The sequence below is a fragment of the Pseudonaja textilis genome, chromosome Z (genome assembly GCF_049901715.1).
Source record: "Pseudonaja textilis isolate UNSWEBS1 chromosome Z, rPseTex1.2, whole genome shotgun sequence".
NCBI classification, from domain to species: domain Eukaryota; kingdom Metazoa; phylum Chordata; class Lepidosauria; order Squamata; family Elapidae; genus Pseudonaja; species Pseudonaja textilis.
Window position 1 is genome coordinate 79,500,747 of NC_142008.1, and position 21,117 is coordinate 79,521,863.

At 39.7% G+C, this 21,117-nt stretch overlaps 2 protein-coding genes across 3 annotated transcripts in view; one reads left to right on the forward strand and one right to left on the reverse strand.

The window, feature by feature from the left end:
- Window positions 1-17,877, forward strand: part of LOC113437404 (uncharacterized) — a 39,598-nt gene extending 21,721 nt beyond the window's left edge. Inside the window, exons 4-10 of the mRNA XM_087917179.1 lie at window positions 189-265; window positions 2,149-2,323; window positions 6,082-6,243; window positions 9,664-9,736; window positions 11,131-11,294; window positions 16,059-16,131; window positions 17,589-17,877. Of these exons, the coding sequence (XP_087773305.1) occupies window positions 189-265; window positions 2,149-2,323; window positions 6,082-6,243; window positions 9,664-9,736; window positions 11,131-11,294; window positions 16,059-16,131; window positions 17,589-17,877 (1,013 nt within the window). The remainder of the gene's footprint in view (window positions 1-188; window positions 266-2,148; window positions 2,324-6,081; window positions 6,244-9,663; window positions 9,737-11,130; window positions 11,295-16,058; window positions 16,132-17,588) is intronic.
- Window positions 12,292-21,117, reverse strand: part of RECK (reversion inducing cysteine rich protein with kazal motifs) — a 113,198-nt gene continuing 104,372 nt past the window's right edge. For both annotated transcript variants that reach the window (XM_026702350.2, XM_087917685.1), the window contains one exon: window positions 12,292-20,961. In XM_026702350.2, coding sequence (XP_026558135.2) covers window positions 20,746-20,961 — 216 coding nt within the window. In that variant the 3' untranslated portion in view covers window positions 12,292-20,745. The remainder of the gene's footprint in view (window positions 20,962-21,117) is intronic.

Below are 21,117 nucleotides of genomic sequence, written 5' to 3' on the forward strand. Positions count from 1 at the left end.
ACCTGAGTAACTAACTTTTAAGTATATATTTTCATAGATCACCATTACCATTTGATAATGCCCTGATATTGCAGTCTGATTTTACCTGTATTCTGATACATTAAATTATTATATTAAGATATGGTTTAAAACCATCTTCAAAAATGTAATTAAAGCATAAAACATTCTCTCCTTTTCACTTTTTGCAGTGTTTCCTCTTGGACTAGGTACAGGAGATTTTTGTCAAAATTCTCATTGTGAACATTCCAAAAGCAGCATCAGAAAGGTAATGTAGAATTATTCTAAAAGATTTTTAAAAAGAAATCATATTTGAGAATAGTATGCTTCAAGACACGAGTCTGTCAAAAAAAAAGAGATAATCATGTAAATCCACAAAATCAATATATTTTTCTTAATATTAAGGTCTGCCACACTTATCAGATTTTGCTACCTACAGATCTCATCAACTTTTAGTGGAACATTGTTTTCAAATTTGTAAACCACTTTCTATACTAGAACTTTTGTTTCAATGATGGTTCATAATTTTCTGGAATGGTTGGGTAGGCCTGCCTCCCTCCCCACACACACACTCACCAAGAAAACCTAATATATTCTGAGGATATTGCAACTAGTTCATGCCCAGAATGCAGTTTGCACATGACTGATTTTTTTTTGTATAGAAACTACTATTTATGATGTTAGCTACCGTGTTTCTCCAATAATACGGCCTTCACCAATAGGAAGCCCCACCATGTTTTATTGGCATAAAATCAAATTAAGCCCCTCCCCCAAATTAAGGCCCATATTAAACATGTGAAATGGGGGGGAATGGCGGGGGGGGGCTTGCCATTAGGAAGTACTTTGTTGCATGCCGGGATATGGTGCTGCCTGTGTTGGTGGGGCACTTCATATCGGGAGGCCTTCCGCCACTGTTGCTTTCCCTTCTCCCTTGCAGCTGCGGCATTAGAGCAATGCTGCGGCGTTTGGCATAGCCACGTGCGGCCAGTCAGGGCTCCTCCCTGCAACCGGAGCCCTGAGGAGATACTTGGCTTCAGGTGCTCCTGTCACTGCCTTCCCTATGCCTTCGAAGGTAAAGCAAATTATTTTAAAAATGACACTCTACTATAACAAAGCCTCCCCTTCCCGAGAGGGCAGCCCAACCCCACGTGGGGAGACGAATCTCCCGTGGCTGCAGCGCAGGATCGACCCACCTCGGGAGAAGCACCCAGCCGCCATCCCTGCCTGGTGCTGGGCAGAGCACGAAGAGCTCCGCCTGGGGCTTGCAGCACAGCTGACAGGCGGACCCTCCTTCCTGGCGGCAGAGATCTCACCAAGGCAGTGAGCGCCTCTCCGCTGGGCCCTCCACTCATCCCGCCAGGGCCACGCCGGAGCCGTGCGCCTGGGCAGAGCCAGGAAACACCCGCGGCTCGCTTTCCTGGCTCTGCCCAGCCCACATGGCTCCAGTGCGGCCTGGCGGGATGAGCGGAGGGTCCGCGAGGAGGCACTGCTTGCCTTGGTGAGAGCTCTGCCGCCGGGAAGGAGGGGCCCACCTGTCAGCTGTGCTGGGTGCCCCAGGTAGAGCTCTTCGCGCTCTGCCTGGCTCCAGGCAGGGATGGTGGCTGGGCACTTCTCCTGAGGTGGGCCTATCCTACGTTGTGGTCCCAGGAGATTTGCCTCCCTGCGTGGAGTTGGGTTGCCCTCTCAGGCAGGGGAGGCTTTGTTGTAGTAGGGTGTCATTTTTAAAATAATTCACTTTACCTTCGAAGGCAAAGGGAAGGCGGCAACAGGAGCGCCTGAAGCCAAGTGTCTCCTCAGGGCTCCGGTTGCAGGGAGGAGCCCTGACTGGCTGCACATGGCTGTACCAAGCGCCGCAGCGGTGCTCTAACACCGCGGCAGCAAGGAAGAAGGGAAAGCAACAGTGGCGGAAGGTCTCCCGAACATCCAAGCTGTCGCCACCCAGCCACCCGAGGATGCAAGGGGGGGGAATTAAGTCACCCCCCCAAAAGACAGCCTAGCCGTTTTTTCGGGGGTCAAACAAAATAAGGCCCAGCCTTATTTTGTGAGAAACACAGTGGCAGAAACGTGTATCTTGTATGATATTCTATATATAATCCATTTTGGAAATAATTGACAATCAAATATTAATGCAATCATCTTTTTAAATTGTAGGCCTATGTCAAAATCAAGCAATTCTTTGAAGTGCAAAACACAGATTCATTTCCTGGTGATCTTTTAAGTTATGTTCCAGGTACTCTGTCTGGTGTTAAAATAGATCATTGCAAACCAGGGTTTGGAAAAAACACAAGTACCATGAACAACAATACAATATGTCCAGGATGCTGTGGTGAGTTTCCAGTAGAATTATAGAGAGGTATAAAAGAAGGATGGGGAGGACTTCCAGTTTGCAAGGCTTTGCCGGGGGCAGGAATCCGCGATCGTGCACGGTTTCTGTTGCACTCGCCACTGGAGTGCCCCTGATCCAGCCAGATTTGGGGGCTAATAGTTACCCCCTAGAGGTAACTGAAGACAGGGGTGATCCGACAGGGGTCCGGGGGAATCACAACCTCCCTCCTTTGCTGGCTTAACTCCCTTTTCCGAAAGCGGTGGAGCGGCAGTCTGCAATGGCCGCCACAAAGAAGCTTTCATCCAGATAAAGAATGTGCAGGAGGAAGCTGAGAAGTGAAAGTTTTTGGCTGAGCGGGATAATAAGTAACATTTAAATACCCTGGAATTTAAATTTTATTAAAGATACATCGTTCCCAAAAAAGATCGGAAAAAGCGGCAAATGAAAGTAGAAAGGGAAAGTTTGTTTTTTCTCACTCTCCTTCCTTACGGTGACAGCAGATGGAAATCAGAAAAACCCGTTTTGGCATCAGCAGGTAATTAAATTTGAAAATTAAAGCCAAGGGGACATTAAAGATTTCTGAACATTGGAAAATATATATATATATATATATATATATATTTTGCTCTAAGTGGGAAGGGAGAGGAAAAGAATTAATATTAAGATTTTGCTGGAGGAGGCTGCTTGGAACTTATAAGACTAGAGTTAAATTGTAACAAGACTTCTAAAAGATATATTTTGGAACTTTGCAACTGAACTGTAACCCCAGGAAGAGAAAGTATAAAAAGAAGAAAGTGCTAAATGAAACAGACTGTGTGTATTTGGATTGCTTGGTGACTTTGGGACCTTTGGAAATTATTATTTGAAAGGCTAAAAACATCTGGGTTGTTTAAAAATTTTTTCACAATGGCATTACTTGTTGATGAACTGAAAATGGAATTTAAAAAGCTAAAAGAAGAGGAATAAGAAGGGAAGGGCTCTTCTGGATCCGTTTTTCATTTCTTAGAAATGGCGATTTTTACCTATCAGAAACTACAAGAACAAGAGGATTGGGGTGAAGAAGAAGCGATCTTTAATGAACAAGCAACTCTAGCTGGGGAAGAAAAGGGAAAGAGAGGAAAGAGAATGGAGAATTTAAGACTTAAAAAACAACCAAAAAAGGGGAAAATAAGGTGAAAAATCGATACAATGTCAGAAAGCAACAGAAAAGAGGAATACAGAAGAGGGTGGAGATTAAGAGGGTGGAGATCAAGAGACAAGGGGGTAAAAGGCTAGATTGGAGAAGAAAGGAAGGGAAAAAGGGAAGAGAAGTTACAAAGGTTTGAAACAAGATGTAAAGAAACAGGATTTATTCAGAGATAATGGGTAAAAATATAATTAAAAAATAGATTCTGCAAAAGTACATAAGACTGTATTGTTGTATTTGTATTTGAAATAATGTTAGAAAACTGGAACATTATATGATTATAAAATGGGATAAAATGTTAAAAGGAATGTAAAATGCTTCAGATTTAATGATAGAGTTTAATTTGTTATGGATTATTGTTTTAATTATATTATAAACTTATTATCTTCCTATTTTAAAATATAGTACGTAGCTTTAGAATGTACTAAGCAGAATCAGAATGAAAATTATATATTATTTTAAGTGTTAAATTTAGGGGAAAGATATAAAGGCATCATACTTCAATCAGTGATTACAGGAGAAATTTTGTGTTAATGAGAAAAGATAATAGATAATTGAAATAGAACAGACAAAAGATACAAGCATAATGATTTATATTGAGATGAAATAAATAAAATAGAATTAAGAGAGTGAAAAGAGGGGAGAAGGCTATATAGAACATGTAGAATGGTAAATAAGATATGAAATGGTATATAAAATGAGCATGTATTTAATTTATGTCTGTACAAAAAGATGTAACCCGGGACTAAGCCGCTTTCCAAAAAGAAGTTTTATGTTTTGTGTTTTGTTTGTGTATGTTTTATTGAAAATTAATAAAAAAAATATTTTTTTAAAAAAAAAAGGATGGGGAGGAGAAAAGATAATTTGTTAATGGGAAATTAACAACTAGCCACCCATTTGCAGTTAATGTCTGAAAGTTGCATTTTGCATCTGGGACTTCAAGTATGCTATTCCTTTGAAAAAAGGGTAGGAAGAAAGCAAAAGGTTTGGCAAGAAAATCTAGCCGCAATAGTGCTGATATAAATTATAAGAAGTGGCAAGATGTCTTACAGCATCTCAGTGTAATCTTTAGCCTTTGAGATTGCACTCCAATGCACTTCCAATGCACTCCTTTATGTCCCCTCTCACATTTCATCATTTGCCTTTTTGGTTTTTTTGCAGATCCCTATGCTTGATATTTTTTTAAAAAAAATCTTTAATATATAAAAAGCAACAAAAAATAACAAAAGCATATTGACAATAAATTAATGATGTGTTTACAAACTAATAGTTTTTTATTAATCCCAGCATATTTTGGTATATAATTCAAAATACATTGACATCTTTTATTAATGTGCTATATTATGAATATAAAACCAATATTATGGCAATATTGAGGGAAACCCATATCATATGATTGTATATCCCCTTACCTATTTTACACTTCCAATATAATGAGATTGATACAAGTAGTCGTTGACATCGTGGCTAATGTTCAGTTACAACTGACCCCCCAAAGCAATTGACAATCTGGTTTCAATATTTTGACGTCACCTCTCACCCCAGTTTTATGATCAGATTTTGGATGCTCAATAGTCAGTCCACACTTATGGCCATATGCTGGAATGGAATGGAATGGAATGAAATGGGATGGGATTAATAGAACAGAAAAGAATAGAATTATTTATTGGCCAAGTGTGATTAGACACACAAGGAATTTGTCTCTGGTGCATAAACTATCAGTATACATGCAAGCAACATGATAAATCATGGTTACAATTATAAGACCATCATAAATCATAAGATACAAAACTCAGTGATAGTCATAAGATACAAAATAAAAACAAGCAATATAATCATAAGATATAAGCAACAAAGTGATAGTCATAAGATGCTAAAGGAATATAATAGGTAATTGGAAAGATGATAATAGTAATACAGCCCTGCTACATAGTTTGATATCCTAGGGCATAAGACAGTGTTGTGGAATTAGTTGTTTAGCAGAGTGATGACATGATGGGAAAACTGTCTTTGTGTCTAGTTGTTTTGGTGTGCAATGCCCTATAGTGTCGCCTTGAGGTAAGAAGTTGAAACAGTTTATATCCAGGATATGAGGAATCTGTATTTTCACAGCCCCGTTTTTGCCTCAAGCAGTATATATGCAGGGGTGGGTTTCTACCGGTTCTGTCCACCTCTGTAGAACCGGTAGCTCTGAAGAGCAGCAGACATAGAACCAATTCTATGTCTGCTGATGTTTTTGCCCACCTGCCCACCCGTGCTCTTACCTGATCTTTATTTCTTGATTTTTCAACTTCAGCTGCCGAACAAGGCACAGCTGCAGTTAAAAATGCCAGGAAAAGAGGGCTGTTTCAAAAGCTGCTTCTCTGCACGCAGCGTGCTGATGACGATTTACAGGCGCCTGCAGGGAAGCACATCATAAATCACCGTACCTTGTAAATCCCGAACCGGCAGTTAACCCTGTCGTATTCTACCCCTGTATATATGTCCTCAATGGAAGGCAGGTATATAAATTGTTATATTGTATATAATTTGTTATATGATATATAATTTTGTTTCTTTTCTAATGGAATAGTGACATGTCCACCAGGTAGATTCAGTGCAAAATATGGAACAAACTGTATTTTATGTCCTGCTGGGTCCTATAATGGAAAATATGGTCAGGTGGCTTGTGAAAATTGTCCAAAACACCAAAGCAGCGATGGAAAAGGTGCAGTCACAGGAAAAAAATGCCATAGTAAGTTACAAAATACAATGTGTATAGATTCAATTTACTTTTTGTTGGTGAATTATATTCACAAATATACCAAACAAGTTAACTGGAGGTGTTCAAGCAATTGTGCAGTGTATTGGAACTCGTAACAGATTTTTTTAGCCAAATACTTAATTCAGCTTTGATTTTCATATAAGCTGTTTTTCTTATACTTTATGTATCATCATTAGCAAAATATCAAATCTTTTCAGGCATTTTCCATATATTCCTTGAGGGAGATAAGCAGTCTAGAAACATAATATATATATGAATATAAATAGTGGAAAATATGTGTATCTTGGGTGGTAGACGTTGGTGGTGGTTTGTTTTCTGAATGTTTAGTTTCTGAATGTTTCACCACCAGACTAGGTGGAGCTTTGTTCAGTGGAACTTTGAAGAGTCTTGTTTGTTCTCTTCTGCTTTTAAAGTTCTTATGCAATCAGTTGGTCAGGTGACTGACTGGTCACGATATGTGAAAATCATCTAGTAGCAATGTCACCCTGGCTGGTCACATGACCAACTGGTTATGCCGTGTGAGGGTCATTTCACAAGCATCAGGAATATGTGGTTATGTCACAAGCATAATTTACAGTCCTAGAATCTCCTCATATCTCCCACTTTTGACCAAGTGAAAAGTGCTTCATTATTCCAAGCTTAGATTGAAAGTGTTATACAGATTAGAAAAGTTCCATGTTTAAAACACTGGAGCTTTCTACTAATAGATTCTATATAAAATGTAGTGATATCCTGAGTTTCTTGCTGTATATGAATAAAATTGGTGAAATTCATTATATATAAATTTATATACATGTTCCAACAGCTTGACAAAATATTAGAAATCTAGGGCCTGATCAGGGCACTGCAGCCTAAAAAGACAAAAGTGTACTGACTTATAGCTTCCAGGGTAGTATGGTAAGCTGAGCATAGCTCTGCTTTTTTGCAGACTGAACGAACATGGCTAAAGTAGAAGTCAGTGAAAGAACTGACTCCTCAGAACTCCTCTCTGGATAATAATTGCCAGGTTTGGCTCCATACAGATTTTCCTTGTGAAGAAATTGCAAAATGGCATTCCCCATTAGATTTGGAAGACCTGGAGGCCTTAGGAATATCCATCTTGCCTAACTCATGCTTGGCACGTTACAAAGAGACACTGAATTAACCTATTTCATCTCTTAATTACTTTAGAAAGTTTTTTCTTTCTACCATAGATGAAAGAAAGTCTGAATAAATGGAAAGATTAACAAAAGATGCTTTAATTTTTAGAATACAACAAAAGAGGACAAAATTTTGGACTGGTAAGGGCTAGATGGACTTGAAAGAACATTTCCTTTGTGGTGTTTAAAATTTATAAAACACTAGATAAAATCTTTGAAATTAATTGTTAGAAAACCTCCTATGGGAAATTTTGTTGATTGGAAAATAAACAGATGATAATTGGAAGAGAGAAAAATAAATATAATGAAGAAACACTGTAGAACAAATATACTTTGGGAAAATAATTTACTCAAAAATTACAAAATTGGGTAATGCTGTAGCAAAAGATATAGAGTAACAATGTCAGAGTTCCAAGTAATAACCTCCAAGAAAGACGACTCTGAGGCTAGCATTTCCTCAAAGTTCCATTTTATTAGAATTGTCATATTGGCATCTGGGAAAACCCGAATCTGAGAGTTCCGGGTTTTCCCCCACCCAAAAGAAAGTCAAGAATCAGTCCCCTGCACCCACAAGTCCATCACATGATCCAATCATATCTTCATCCCAACTGAAGACAACCCCCAGTCACTCCCTTCCAGGTGCAGGGCAATTGTCATTGACTCCCAGAGAAAGGAATGTAATTGTGGCTAATCTTCCATCGCTCCTTGCAATCCCCCCTCCCACTTTCCCAGGCACTAAATGTGGCATCCTCGGAGCTCCAAAGGGGAAAAATGGCTTCCAAGGCTGACAAAGAATTTGTTGGATAAAGCAGAGACTGAGTCTGATTTGAATATGGATTTAGAGTGTAAAATATGTTGGATTATAAACATATGGGGAAAACTTAGATCAGAAAATGGATTTTAAAATACCAGAACATAAGAGTGATATGTAAGTCAGAAAGCAGCTCTTTTTTGTTGACTATTTAAAGAAGAGAGATTCAACTGATTTGTAGCAAATCCTCAAGTTTTAAAAGTTTTGAATATTTTTTAATTTGAATGCACACATTTAACCATTATTTATGTATTACAATCATCCCAATTACAATATTTGGAAACTTGTTGCTATTTTAATCTTGTGCCAGTTTTGTATCTAGCATTCTTTCAGTTCTCCAAATCTCTGCCATATGCATAATCCTGCTTTAGGTGAAAGCTTTCTTTTTTGCTGCAATTTGCAATTCGTTACAAATTTGTTTTAACCTTTAAGAAAGGAACTGAGGGTGTGGGATTGATGTACTGTGTATTTGTTAAAACTTTTAACTGTTGGTCTCCTTAATTTCTGGATTTCTTACAGTAAACACTAGCTCCTCTTTCCATTTTCTATTTCTTTACAATTGTTTTGACTTTAAAAAAAAAAATCCCTTGTAATAATGTGATTTATATTTCATAGATATTTATAGTATTAATTTATATTGTAAAGTATTAGTCATTTACAATATGCAATCCAGTATGTTTAGACAAAAACACAGTATGTATAATTTTAATTATTTTTAAAGAACTTATCCATTGGACATATTGATATCTCAATCAAGATATCTAAAGATGTATAAACATTGTTAAGATGGCATAAGCAGCTATCTTACAGCTGGTACAGAAGTACAATATTTTAAAGATAATTAAAACATAGACGCAGAAACTTCTTTCATGAACTGGAATTTCTGTACATCTACTTTTTTTGTGCTATCTTCCAAATTATGGTGACAAGTTTTTGCTTTGTTTTATTTTACTGCCCATATCAGTTGCAGAGCACTCTAGAAGTGCTGATGACTTAATAATTTATTTGTATTCTACCTTTAATATTTTTATAAAAAATTCAAGGCAGCGAACATATCCACCTCCTGGTTTCCCCTTATCAGCAACCCTGTGAGGTGGCTTTGGCTGAGAAAGTGTGACTAGCCCAAAGTTATCCAGCTAGTTTTTATGGCTAAGGTGGACTTGAACTTATTGTTACCTGCTTCCTAGCCTGATGTCTTAATCATTAGAACTAATTAGCTCTACAGTTCATTATCTAAAATTATTATTTAAGATCAACACCTTCCTATTTTAATTACTGCTTCAGAGAATTCTAAAAAATTTAGCTGAGTAGCATTCCTGTTGGGGATCCCTGATTATTTTTACTTAATCTAAGTCATGTCTGGGATTCCTTTGGCAAACTTGAATTTGTGTTAGATAAAGTAGGACTTCTAAATTAATGTTTTTTGTTTCTGTTTTTCAGAAATTCTACCAATGTGGATGGCCTTTTTAATATCTTCCACAGCAACTAGTATTTTTCTTGGGGCAATGTGGATGTAAGAAACTTATTCTATTTTGAATGTTGATAAACATCTTAAATATTATTTATCAATATAACTTTTGCATCCCCTCATTTCAGCAGCTGAAAAAGCCATTTTATTGAATTGAATTGGGTATATTGAATTCAGTAAATGCAACCCATGAAAGTATGTAAAAAGAGATAGTAATTTTCTATTTAATTCCCACATGTTTAGAATTTTATACCATTTCATCATCCACAATTTTAGAATATTTACTTAGCAAGCTGGATGATACAAAGATTGCTATTACAGGTAGTCCTTACCTTACGACCAAAGTTTCTGCTCTTAAGCAACACATCTGTTAAGTGAATTTTGCCTCTCTTTACAGCGTTTTTACAACAGTTATTAAATAACTCATTCTAGTTGCTCAATTAGTAACATGGTTGTTAAATGAATCTGGCTTGCTTGTCAGAAGTTGCAAAATGAGATCCCATGATCCAGGGACAGTTGCAACTATCATAAATATCAGTCAGTTGCCAAGCATCTGAATTTTGATCATGTGACCATTTGGATGTTACAACAATAGCTAGTGTGAAAAATTGCTTTAAGTCACTTTTTTCAGTGCCATTGTAATTTCAAGTGGTCATTAAACAAACTGCTGTGACTTCCGGGTTGCCAGGCTTCGGCGACAGCAGGGATTCGCGGTTCTCCGCGATCCCTGCTGTGCTCACCGTCTTGGTGCCTCCGATCCAGACGGATCTGGAGGATAAGGCTGCCCCATAGAGGCAGCCGAAGATAGGGAGGATCTGGGAAGGGGTTTGGGAGGCGTCGCAGACCCTCCTCACCCAGCTTAACCTCCTTTTCTCAGGCGGTGGAGCGGCGGTCAGTGATGGCTGCCACTAAGAAGCCGGCAGCTGGAAAAGATTGTGCTGGAGGAAGAAGGAGAAAGAAGATTCAAAAGTGAAAGTGCTGGCTGTGCGGAAAATAACAGCTTCTAAAACCCTGGAGTGGAATTGTTTATTGCCTGAAAGATACATTGTATCCCTAAGAAGAGAAGAGCGGCGGAGAAAGCTGCTAAGGGAAAACTTTTTTCTACTTACTCTCCCACCCCACAGAAATATTAAATGCAGAACTGGAAAATGCATTGGGCACCAAGGTATTTTTAACTTGAAAACTATCAGAGAAAGGACTTTGGACTTTGGACTTAACACCCTCAAATTGAGAAAGCCCGCACTGGACGTATGGATTTCTGAGCGTTTAAAAGAAATTGTTGTTGTAAGGGGAGGAGAGGAAAAAACTTTTTGGAGCAGAGCTTGAAAAAGGAAGAGACTGCCTAGAATTTTAAAGAAAGATACATTTTAATGGGAACCTTTTGATCGATCAGTAACCCCAGAAAGAGAAATTGAAGAAGAAAAAAAGCATTGAAAAAGAAATAAGATTAGCTTTTTAGAAGAAGAATCTATAGGGTTACTAAGCAGTGATGAAATAACAGAAGCATCCACAGATGGTACAAATCTATCTCCTGATCAAATGGAACCAGGGAAATTTGAAATTAATTTTGGAGAGAAGTCATCAATCACTTTGGAAAACAACAGTAATTTCTTTACAAATGCTCCGGAACATGCTCAGAAGTGCTTAATTGATATAATGAAGCATAAGCAATCCTAGCTGCTTTATAGCAACCATTGGCAGAATTTTATTTTAAAAAGTACTTTGAAATGAATTATGTTACTTAAAAAGTATTAATTATATTAAAACTTTGAACATGTATTAAAAGTGGCAAATTAACCATATTAGATATGAAATTGTTCTGGAACATTATATCTTTTTTTAAAAGAAATTCTCCAATCAAAATCTGAACTAAGATTCTCTTTAAGCCCTATGGAAAAAAGAAGTAGCATACAAATGAAATTATAATTTGTGATGTCTTATGCTGTACTGTGCATTAAATTTGATGAAAAACTGAAAAATATCAAATTTATTTATTCTAAACATTAACAGCAATGTGTTTTGCCGCATATAATACTGAAAAGTGTAAGTACATGGATTCTTTCAACTGTATCAGCAAGCCCAGATGAGGTCAAAGTTAAGCAAATTTGTCAGGTTACAGAACCAGATGGTGGGCCAAGAGCTAAGAATTTAAAAAACACATTTCTGGTTCTATAAGCTGACAAACTTGCTTATCTATCATTCACTGTTAATAAGTAGTACAGACAAAAGCTTAGAACAGAATCCATTAAATGCTTTTTAAGCAAAAGGATTGCTGTTAAAATATTTTGTCAATTTTAAACATTTCTTATTTTCAAATTATCCCACTGTTTTTCTAACTTACTTATATTGTTGTTATAAATGCTGTTTGTTTCATATATAGCATTTTCAATCCTGTAGTGAGATTTCTTCATTGTACCGGCCCAAAATTCAGACATTTCAGAAACAAAACTGCAACAAAACATAGTTATGTTGCAGCTCTGTGCAAACTGAGAAAGTGGAATATTAGAAAAAATGCATATGATTATTATTCTGTATAATAACAAAACTATCAATATAAAAGTGTACCATTTTTATGAAATCATACATTTGTAAATGAGGCATAAAATATAAAAATATTTTATTAAAATAAAAGCTTTGATATTACATTGCAAAGACTTCTTATTTGTAAGAATCAAAATAAGATAATTACCACAAATTATTGCTAACATAAATGCTAAGATAGCTTTCAGTTTTTTTAATATTTAACAATTTGGCACAGGTGGTGCTACATATCAATACATACTTCAAAATGACTTCTAAGAATACTGATAACAAAATGTTAGAAAAGATCAGGTGCACAAAAAGTGTAAGAGCATAATCCAGTAGATTATTATGTAGTAAATCTCTATTTAGCACCTAAATGGCTTTGGTTTATGATTTGTTCAAAAACTTTCTTCCTGGATTTTGTCCTCTGATTTAAAACACACACTTTGCATAAAATAGGAGTATAATAGTATAAAATATTTACCTAAGTATCTAGAATAATATGCAAATACTGCATTACGTAGAATGACATTCACAAATATTTTAATGTTTTTTTATCATTTTCAAAGAAAGTCAGTGTAAACAATATTTGTTATTCAAGCTGCAGCTTTTATATATTTTAAACACAAGAAAGAAAACTAGTTTAAAACATGATTGATAATGAGGCAACAGTATTCGGCAAATCCTTCTGTGCGCGAATAATTTTACTTCACATTCTTTGCAGAACAAGGCTCATGGCTATATTCTTCATTATGTATTTACTTCCACTAATATAGGATTCTACATTAAAATGTATTCATTTTTGGTACATTTGTTTAGTAGAAGCAGCAGCAATATTTTCAAAAACTAATTTTTAAAACGGATATTCTGAATAATATACCTCTAAACAAGGGCAGTGCTATTTCCATTGCACTGAGGGGTACATGTGACATCCAGCTGTACCTTTTGCACCCCTCCTCCAAATTAATATAAAAATATTTTTAACCTTATAAAATATGTTTCAACTGTGAAAATTATACACAAAATAGATACGTATGCAAACACCAATTTCATTTTCAATGGAAATGAAACAATTATTTTAATCCAACCTTGCCTTTATAAAAAGCTGTTGATATATGCAGAGTAGATGGTTCATATACACAAAACTATGTTCTGGACTAATCTTCCTTATATATATAGGATCATTTGACCTATATGCATAGGTAAAAAATAGAAATTGGCATAGACATATACACTATGGTATCCTTGCATAGCACAGAAAAAAACATGTACTTTCACAACATGAGGAAAGCATATATTATTTGGTATCTATGTTTTTAATTTTTCCATCGCAGTTCTAATTCTGCTTAGTAACTTTCTTTGGATAAACTAGGTTTAGAATTATTATATAAGGATGGGGGAAGGATGGTAAAAATGCAATTGAGCATGTGCATAATAAAAAAGTAATGCAACCAAAGAAATTGCCTGATTTATACTGGCATTTGGGTGCTGAGGTGCAATTTAAGAATTGTGACAGAAGAAAAAGGGCGTTGGTACTTACCTGATAAGCCCATTCTCTGTGAGCTGTGAAGAGCATCCAGAAATGGGAGGTGCTTCAATCTCTTCTGGAAAGGCTGGGCTTAAAACTCCGGGACGCTCCTCCTCCTCCATGGGACGACTCCTCAGCATCCCCCAGTTTTGCGAAGACTGAGTGCCAAAGTCCGGAACTCATCACTTAATCTAGATCCCTGACTGGAACGGAACCCCACTAGACGGAAAGAAATGGGTGGGGCTGGATGCTCTTCACAGTTCACAGAGAATGGGCATATCAGGTAAGTACTAACGCCCTTTCTACCATGAGCTATTCAGAGCATCCAGAAATGGGACATACCAAAGCTTGGCCTGTCCTTAGGGAGGGACTCTGTCTAGATCGAAATCCACTCCTATACTCTGTGGACCCTCTGCAGGACTCTTCTGCCAAATGAAGCGTCCGCTGAGGCATAGGCATCAGTTTTATAATTTTTGACAAAGGGAGATGGTGAAGCGCAAGCTGCCACTCTGCAAATTTTGTCTATGGAGGCCTGTGTGGCCCATGCTGCTGACGTTGCCGCACTCCTTGTTGAGTGGGCTGTAATGCCCTTAGGAACTGAGATGGACTGGCATTCGTAACTTTTAGCTATGGTGGCTCTCAACCATCTACCGATGGTCATGGACAACACCTTTTGTCCTAAAGTGGATGGGTTGAAGTATAGAAATAGAGCCTCAGATTTTCGAAATGCCGCTGTGCAGTCTAGATAGATGCGTAAGGCCCTTCACACGTCAAGTCTATGCCATTGATATTCCAGCCTATGAGATGGTTTAGGGCAGAAATTTGGAAGGACCAACTCCTACGCTCTGTGGAAGGTTGAATTTACTTTAGGAGTGAATGATGGATCCAAACGGAGAATCACTCTGTCCACATGAAACACGCACAGGTCCTTACGCATTGACAATGCCGCCAATTCAGAAATTCTTCCAGCTGATGTGATTGCAATTAGGAAGGCCACCTTATATGTCAGGAATTTAAGACTAGTGGTTCTTAGACGCTCGAACGGACCAGTTGTAAGTGCGGTTAACACCTTGTTGAGATCCCAGGTGGGATAGCGGTGAACTACAGGAGGTAGTAAGTTTGCAGCACGCTTGAGAAAACTGCGGACATGTGGATGGTGTGCTATGGAATGGAGGTCACCCCAGGTTATCACCGAGGCTAAAACCGCCACCTGTCTACGTAACGTATTTGGAGATAGGCCCTTGGTCAACCCCTCCTGTAAAAAGCCCAATAATTGTCCTATTGATGGAACAGTTGGGTCAATCTTAGACCCCTAGCACCAGCGACAAAAGGCTGACCATGTGGCCTCGTATATACGATTTGTTGAGGCCTGTCTGGATGCTTGAATAGTGGCAATAGCATCCTCTGAAATTTGTTGGGCCCTTAAACGGCTCCGCTCAACCTCCATACGGCTAGACTGAGCCATTGTGGGTTCAGGTGAAGTATCGGTCCTTGGGAGAGGGAAACCTTCAACGGTGGAATTTTCCAAGGTTGTTCTCTTGACAGGTCCTGTAAATCTGCGAACCACGTTCGCCTGGGCCAGTAAGGGGCGACCAATATAAATTCCGCTCGTTCCTCCAATAATTTCTGGATCAACCTGGGTATTACTGGGAGGAAACGCATATAGAAGCCCGGGAGGCCACTGACATCGCAGTGAAATGAACTAGTTGAACTCTAGTTGAGAGGATCAAGTGGCTTTTATCCCAATTTGACGGTCTCCGCTCCCTGAGTTGGGTATCTTGAGATATAGCGGGGCAATTGGGCGTTGAGAGGAGAGGCAAATAGATCGATTACCAGTTGCCAAACCTCCGCACTGCTTCCTGGAAGACAGACGGGTGTATGCACCACTCTGCCTGATCTATCGTGGCCCTGCTGAGCCAGACTGCTTGTGTGTTTAATGCCCCTGCTACGTGTTCTGCCTTAAGCGAAGACAGATTGGCCTCGGCCCATTTGAACAACTTGGTCGTCTCCAGCATCAGAAGTTTGGAATGAGTATCCCCCTGTCTGTTTATGTGGGCCTTGGTTGTAGTATTGTCTGTCAAGACCAGAATGTGACGTGAATGGAAAAGGGGTACAAAACTGCGTAAGGCCAGGTGAACTGCTCACAGTTCCAACAGGTTGATGCTTTGTGATTGTTCGGAAGTAGTCCAAATTCCTTGTGCAGTATGGGATTGGAAGTGAGCTCCCCATCCTACCAGGCTGGCATTGGTTGTGATCGTTACCCTGTGAGGTTCCTTGAAAGGGCATCCCCTGTTTATCGTTTTTTCTGACCACCAGCAGAGCGATCGGAGAACGTTTTGCGGTACCTTTATCCGGACATTGCAGGTGGCTCTTCCGGATCGCTGGAAAGGTAGCAGGAACCATTGCAGCTCTCTAGAATGGAATCGAGCCCAAGGCACAATGGAAATACAAGAAATCCGTTTCCCTAACAGTTGAGACAGCAATGCCAGGGAAACCCTCTTTAAGGCCCTGATCTCTTTGGCCAATGACTGAATACTGTTTAACCTGTCCTGAGAGAGAAAGACCTTGCCCTCCACAGTATCTATCACTGCCCCCAAATGAACTAGCCTAGTTGAGAGGATCAAGTGGCTTTTATCCCAATTTATGGAAAAGCCATGACTCTGAAGGGTCTCCAGAGTAAACTTGGTATCCAATTTTGCTTGATGTCTGGAAGATGACAAAATTAAAATATCATCCAGATAACACTGTAAGCGGACAGATTTGATCCTGAGCGAGGCAGCCAACGCCACGAGGACCTTGATAAAAGTTCTAGGGGCTGAAGCCAGACCAAATGGCAGGGCAATATATTCATAGTGCTGATCACAATAGCAAAATCTAAGATATCTGTAGCGGGCAGGTCTGATTGGTATATGTAGGTAAGCCTCTGTGAGATCTATAGAGGTCATGATATCGTCCTCTCTGATGCTAAGCAGAATAGACTGGAGAGTAGCCATCTTGAATTTTCAATAAACCAATGATGTGTTCAAACACTTGAGGTCCAGAATTGCCCTCCAGCCCCCCAAACTCTTTGGGACCACGAACAATAGAGAGCAACAGCCTTGACCCCGCTGTTCAGATGGAACCTCACTAATGGCCCGAATATGCAGAAGATGATTGATAGCCTCCTGCATCAACACCCTCTTAATGGGGTCCGTGGACCTAGGGCTCCTAATGAAAAAGTTCGGGGGGGGGAAAATTGAAACTCCAGCCCCAAGCCAAACCTAATAGTGTCCTTGACCCACGCATCAGAGGTGGAGCTGTCCCATTGATTGACAAACAGTTTTAACCACCCTCCAATGGGAACTGCTGTCAAGGGCTCACTTAGGGCGACGAAAAAATCAGCCCCTAGTGCCTCTGGGGTTTCTACTATTTTGGCCTCCCCGCTGACCTCTATCGGAAGATTCAGGCCTATCCTGTTTAAAACTGGGTCTGTAGCCTGATGTTCTCTGAGATCTGGGACCGAAAGGAACCCCTTTGAAATAACTGGGGCGTTCTGTTTTCAGGCCTACGAAAAAGAGGGGGAAGCACTTTTTTCTTGTTTCTATTTTCTATAAGGAGGGGCTCCAAGACACTGCCAAATAATTTATCCCCTGATATTGGGGCTGATGCCAACTTGCATTTATGCTTGGTATCCGCCTGCCAATGTCTGAGCCATAGCAGTCTCCGTGCTGATACGTGAGATGCTATGGCCCTAGATGAGAATTTGACTGCATTAAATGTGGCGTCGGCGGACAATTCTGTGGCTGCCATAATTTTAGCTATGTCCTGATGAGCTCTGACATTTGATGCCGGCAATATATCCCATAGGTGGGAGAGCCATCAGAGGGAGGAACGAGTAAAAAAGGATGCAGCTGTAGCTGCCTTAATGGCCCAGGCGTCAGAAACGTGCACCCTACGGAGTGCTAACTCTGCTCTCTTTTCTTCTGGTCTCAGGGCTTCCTCGGCCTTGTTAGGGAAAGTGGAAGAAGAGGCCAGTGCCACAATGGGTTCATCCACCTCGGACATTTTGAGAAAATTTGCAAACTCTGGTGCCAAATTAAAATATCACTTATCGTACCCTGTTGGGCCTGGGTATGCTGCTGCTGATGCCCATTGATTTTGTACTAATTCAGCAAACATACGAGGGACAGGGATAGTTTCCGCCTCATTAGCCAGTTGCGAGAATATTAGGTCCTGGGATTTGTCCTGAGACTCTGTTGATAATGGATGAGGGTCTGATGTGCCTAGTTTAGCGGTGTTTTTGCCTTGAACAGTAAAGATTTAAAGAGGTGTGGATGAAAGAGTCCAGAAAAAGTAGGTTGGTCTGGAATGAGGCCTTCGTCATCTGACATTCTCCGTTCTAGTGGGTCAGCCTCTGACAGCCCCAAGTCCATCTGATGGATCGACCCCCCCCCTCCATGGAAACCTCCTGGTCCTCAAAGTCCACCTCCTCCCGAAGGTCCTGGGCCGGTATGTTAGGAATATTGGGGAATATCTGAGATTGATGTTGTTGGGTATGCCCAAAGGAGCGGGAGGACAGGGATCCCGCATCTGAAGTGGTCGAGAAGTGTCTGGTCCGGATGGATTGCTGAACTCCAGCCGCAATGCCCCTTTGAATCACCATCTCCATCCATTGCCTCATTTCGATGGGAATATACTCAGGTAATCCCTCCTCCTGTCTTAGGCCGGCGGCTGTAGGAAGGTTGCTTCAGGAATTGGCCGGCCAGTGCTCAATGGAGGAGATGTGCCTATGGGGGGTTGTCTAGAAACAGCCTGTCTGGGCTGGGTAGATAAGTCCAAGGGCCCCATCAATGGGTTTGTGTTCTGATCAGTCATAGCCATCCTGTCTCCCTCTCTGACTTGTTTTTGCAATTGTCTTTCCAATGCTAGGTGCCTTCTATGGGCATCCTTATCTGCTGCCTTAGAGGCCTTTTTGGGGCCCACAGGCTTGTCTCGGGACTTACTTGGCTTGGAGTGGAAAGCGTTGTCACGTTCCATTTTGTATGATGGATTGTCTTGCCTCTGAATGTAAATTTTATTTTTAATTTTTTTTTAAATTTATTATGTTTATTAATGATATTGTGGTAGAAATCTGAACTTTGGGGAGATGCCTTCCCCTGCAGTTGAAATTAGAACGCTCCTCCAGGAAGGTAAGACTGTATATTTATAGGAATAAGAGATTAAATGGTGAACAATATCTAAGGATCCCCAGCAAGGGAAACCCCCAAGTGCTCCAAGTGAGAGAAAAAAACTCCGGATTCCTGGTCCCCAGCAAGGGAAACCAGCTATTACAGGCTCTGATGTGACTCCTTGCCTGTCAGAGACAAACGCCCCGCAATATAACTGTCACTCGCAATTTCCAACTGAGTAAATGATCCAAAGGCAAATGCACAGAAATGCCTGTATAATGAGTAGCCGTTTAGTTCCATGTTAGCCAGAAGGATAGTCAAATCCAGGAAGGACACAATGGAAAGTTACTACCTCGGTCCCCAGCAAGGGAAACCAGCGAGGAATGGAGGCTATGGTAATTAGGTGTGAAATTGAGGCAGCCGTTGAAATGGGTGGGAAGCAGAATCACCGGTGTTAAGCCTGAGCCGTCTGACGAGCCGCCGCTGCTGCTGCTGCTCTAATTGCGATTTAAACACTGCTGTCAGGAGAAAACAGCAAAGCCAGGAAAGCCGCGGCTGCAAGTGTTCAGTTCCAATCGCAGAGCAGGCGATCAGAAGGGTAGATAAGGCTGTTTCCTGAGGTGATAGCCTCAAGCTGCCTGCGGAGTGGCAGGCTTCACTAATTTACGAGGGAAACTGATCGTAAGGGTAGATAAGGCTCCACTAATTTATGAGGGAAAGTGATCGGAATGATAGATAAGGCTGTCTCCTGAGGCGATAGCCTCAAGCTGCCTGCGGAGTGGCAGGCTCTGCTAATTTACGAGGGAAACTGAGCGGAAGGGTAGATAAGGCTGTTTCCTGAAGTGAAAGCCTCAAGCTGCCTGCAGAGTGGCAGGCTCTGCTAATTTACGAGGGAAACTGTTTTAGAATTATTACTTTTTGCATAAATCGAGGGGAAAGCCTGAAAAGCTGAATTAAATGGTGAAGGGTTTTAAAGATCCAACCTGAATTTGAGAAAAGCCGTTCCAGTCAGGGAGTGCACAACCTCTTACCACGAAGGTTGAGCTAAAACTGGGGGATGCTGAGGAGGAGTCCCGTGGTGGAGGAGGAGTGTCCCGGAGTTTTAAGCCCAGCCTTTCCAGAAGAGACTGAAGCACCTCCCATTTCTGGATGCTCTGAACAGCTCATGGGAGAACTGAAAAATATATGCTAGAGTTATATTTGTTAATGAGTGTAAATATTCACTCATTTAATCTGTTAATATTGTAAGTTTAAAATATCCAATAGTACTTAATAATTTATTGATTTAATTTATATCTTACTTTGCCACTAAAATTATTGCATTAAGGCATCTAATGATCAAAGATGGTTAAAACACTAAAGCTATGATTTTAAAAACTAATTGAACATACCCCTATGAAATTAGAAGACCCACAATAACAGCAAGCTATCTGACTAAAAATTATTTTCCATTTACATTTAGGTCTGAAGCCAGTTTAACTTCCCTTGCCAGGACATTCAAAAACCTTACAATAGATATTTCCAAACAAACCTAACTGAAGAAGGCTAAAAGAAATGAGTGTGTATACAGAAACACCACAGTGATATTTTATGCTACTTTCATCACTTAAATTTTTTGTTATATTCAGGACTTGTTATATTGTACAGCACTGCTTATTTGCTATTTTATGGTATATTAAAGATTAAGTTAATGGCAAATAATAACCCAATTTTGTAATTAAAATGTACAGTTGGAATTCTGTGAAGCAATCCTTGTGGGCCTACAAGTAGGTCCACAAATTATGACATTGTTACTTCACTAGATTTGAATGTCTTTCGCAAAATAAATACTAAAGCCTACTTGAATATTTTTTTTACTATGTATTACACTTGATGGCTAAAAAAATTAGCACAAGGTTCCAAAAGACCAAATAGTCTGCTAATATAGTTTGACTATGGGACGAAGACATCTTGAATGACACTTCCACCTGGGCTGCAATAAGCGCTGAGAGAGGTACATGGGATGCTAAAGCAGGACTGTCAGAGTTGATCAGTGATTCTATCTTTTCTGCTTCTTTATTGCATGCTTCAATCTAGGAAAACATAATACCGAATTTAGTGAATAGTAAAAAGGAGGTCATTATGGAAAATATGCAACTTTGGCTTTATCATCTAATTTTCAGAGTGCTTCTTTCATGTAATAAGATTCAAATTGTCTTTTTATAAATTCAATAAGGAAGGTTTTCACT